This window comes from Acyrthosiphon pisum, chromosome X, assembly GCF_005508785.2.
Source record: "Acyrthosiphon pisum isolate AL4f chromosome X, pea_aphid_22Mar2018_4r6ur, whole genome shotgun sequence".
Lineage (NCBI taxonomy): Eukaryota > Metazoa > Arthropoda > Insecta > Hemiptera > Aphididae > Acyrthosiphon > Acyrthosiphon pisum.
The window spans coordinates 6,453,570-6,457,028 of NC_042493.1; the positions used below are offsets into that span (position 1 = coordinate 6,453,570).

Genomic DNA, 3,459 nt, shown 5'->3' on the forward strand with positions numbered 1-3,459 from the left:
TAACGAAACAATTGACCAGTGGCAGCGGAGCTTGGGTCACCCATGATAAGGGAAGGTGGACTTTTGCATGGTTCCCGAATGTACGGACAAGGTTGGAGCGGACGTGGTGCGTTATAGATTACTACACCGCCCAGCTGATGTCTGGACACGGAGACTTTAACGGCAAACTCCACCAGTTTACCCTGAGAGGTAGTGCAGATTGTCGATGCGGGTCACCAAACCAGACCGCCGAACATCTGCTGTATGCTTGCCCAATCGCTGAGTGCTGACCACGAAAGGAAAGAACTCGAGGACGCCATGCGTGCGACCGGTGCGGACTGGCCGTGCGTCCCCGATTACATGACTAGATCCGAGGTCATGTTCCAGGCGGTGAAAAAGTTCGCACACGCGACACTTAACCGTACTGATGGAGGGTGAGCCTGTTAGACGTGATCCGGCGTTAAAGTAAGATTCCGGAACGGGGTCCTGACAGTAAAGAATGCCAGGACCAAGGGGAAGAGGGATACCCTTCTAGTCCGCGCGGGAACTACTCATCCGAGTGGAATATCAGCGATGCCTAAAGCGACGTGGAAAAATTCTGCGACATACCGGCGGAGACTATTAAGCGTGGAAAAAGACGGAAGGGTCGGGCCGAAGTAACCGCGGGAAGGTACCTCAAAAACCTTACCGCGGAACTCCGACCACATGCCGGCTTATCCTCGCCCAACTCTGGCCGAGAGCTTGCGGGCCCAGTCAACCTGCGGGCGAACACGTGCAAGGAGGAAGCCTGACTGGGAGGCACCCCCGATAAGCACAAAATCCGATTTATCGGTACGGACACGGCATCCGTCACAAAAACCGTACCGTTACAAGTAAGGTCGGATCGCGGTAGCTTAAAACCCTGCCCGAGCACTGACGCTAACGGGAAAACAGTCGTTGTGGGTACTGGAAGAAACGGTCTTCGAAATCCCATTCCGCGGGCGTGAAGAGAGCCCCGTCGGAAACCCGCCCTTGCCAAGCACCTGGGCGGAGCTGACGCTTCACGAGCATTGTTACCCGGGCCCGGCCGGCGGGCGCGTACGCCTTCGAGCGTCCGCGCGTGCCGTCCGCGCGTGCCGTCCGCACTCGGGCAACTGATGTGGATGGCCTCGCGGAGACTGTGGGAGTAACGTCTTAGCAGAAGGGAGGGAATTGTCCGGCGTTCGCAACCCGGCGCTCGCTGGCGCAGAACTTTCGAACCCCACCGATCAACCTCCTTGCCTGAGCGTTGCCAGCAGAACATCGTATGGCGCTCGGGCGCCCGGTGTACCTGTCTGGAGGGACGAGTCTGCGCCACTCAAAGGCGAGAAGCAGCCAGTCCCGCTTATCTGGTAAAAGGGGGTCACCCCACCGGGACGTTCGGCCTTATACCTCCCGTTACAAGATTACGAATGTACTATTGTAGTCTGTTGTCTGTAGTATAGTAGGTAGTAATGTATTATACAATTATACATATTAGTATTGACTATATTGAGTATATTAGGACGCCATACCAGACGGAAATTGTTTGAAAAAATCTTTCCCATACCTATGAAACTTGTTTTTTGTAATATAATTTCTTCCATTATTTACACCCCAATCAAAATAATATTTATTGCCATAAAAGAATCACTTGTGGATTACCTATCTAAAATAATGCCTGCACGAATAAATAAATTACCTTCAAAATGTGTAACTTACATTTTTCTGGAGATTAAATTACAGTTGTGGCGTCCTCTTAAGTATTAGTATACAGTGCTGGTATAAACTATTTATTCCATTAAATAACATTGTATGTATTTAACTTTAATTACTTACAAGTAAAAATACCCTACACCTCTTGTTATCCTGCATACACTGGTAGTATTAGTTATCCTACTAACACTGGTAATATTATAACTGTTAACTGGATTTAAATATACTTGGTATCTACTATCTAGGAGACTCTGGATATGCACTTAGACCTTGGCTTTTAACACCAATTCAAAACCCGACCAATGCAAATGAGGAACTGTACAATAAAAAACAAATGCACACTAGAAGTTTAGTTGAAAGGTGTAATGGGTTGCTAAAAATGAGGTTTAGGTATGTATTAATTTTTAAAATAATTAGTTCCTAGAACCTATGATCAGAATTTAGCATACCTAATCATTTATTTAAGGTGCCTACTGAAACATAGAGTTCTACACTATGCCCCTGAAAAAGCTACAGCCATAATAAATGCTTGCGTAGTATTACACAATATGTGTATAACATACAATGAGCCTGAGCCTATAGACAATATGATTGACATTGATTTTGGCATGTACAGAAATAACATTGACCAACGTGAAAATGACTCATCCAATGATTTGGATAATGGAAGACGTGTACGTGCATGTGTTGTACGCAATTTTGAACAAAATGAGTAACAGTTTTTAATACAAGGAAAATAAATTAAAACTTTTTTAATAATTGACATCCGGTCTAAAATATTTTATTTTAATTAAGTAATTTTTACTATTAGTAAGATAAGTTAGTAGCACTATAAATATAGGTACTATAGCAATAGGATAAAGTGAATAATGAAGGAATTATAAACATAAAGGAGAAATAAGAAATTTGTATAAAAAAAATAGATAACATTGTGAATTGTGATTAAATAAAATGGAAATGTGGAAAGGAAACCATTGCTATTATGCTAGAAAAAATAAACAAATAAAAAGAATAATAAGAAACAAATAAACAAAATGTTATAGGTTTACCAATAATAGTAAAATAATAAAAATAATACATACCTACAATAGGTATATAATATTATTTAATTAAATCTATCTTATGTACTTACATCAAATAAACAATAAAGAAAGCCAATCATACTTCACATCATGAGTATTATCATTGACATACAATGTTTTCAAAATGATGTACTTAATTTAAAAAGGGTCAACTTTTAGAGTGTTATATTCTAAGAAAAGATTTTAGTTTATAGGTAAAAATTTAAAATCACTAGCGCTATTAATTATTTTATTACATTTATGTTTGGTTACATAGTCTTTAATTAAATGATAATATAATAACACACACTCCCACACACACACACACAAATATATATATAAGATATATTAATTAATAAAATTTCAAAAACTAGTCAGACAATAACTACATATTAAACGCAAATAAGATATTATGATATTATTACAGACGCAGATCTATATAATATTAAACAAATGCAGGCTAGGAATTTATAGAAATTCGCATTTATAGGAAATAATTAAGAAATTAAGAAATATAGAAAGATAACTTTGAACTAGATCCGTTCCTGTATGGTTTTGTTGAATAGTATTATTCAATTGAAATTAATATAGTAAAAAAAAATAGTAGTTAATAAGGTTATGACTTATAAATAAGAATAATGATAAATAAAAAAATGATATTACTCTTTTCATTATTATGGTTTGAATGCAAGGAGTCCCTAATAGA

The 3,459-nt window shown here is 39.2% G+C and overlaps 1 protein-coding gene across 1 annotated transcript in view; it reads left to right on the forward strand.

The window, feature by feature from the left end:
• LOC103310691 (putative nuclease HARBI1) overlaps nt 1-2,408 on the forward strand; it is a 4,988-nt gene extending 2,580 nt beyond the window's left edge. Inside the window, exons 5-6 of the mRNA XM_008189818.1 lie at nt 1,938-2,082; nt 2,159-2,408. Of these exons, the coding sequence (XP_008188040.1) occupies nt 1,938-2,082; nt 2,159-2,408 (395 nt within the window). The remainder of the gene's footprint in view (nt 1-1,937; nt 2,083-2,158) is intronic.
• Nucleotides 2,409-3,459: the final 1,051 nt, after the last annotated feature.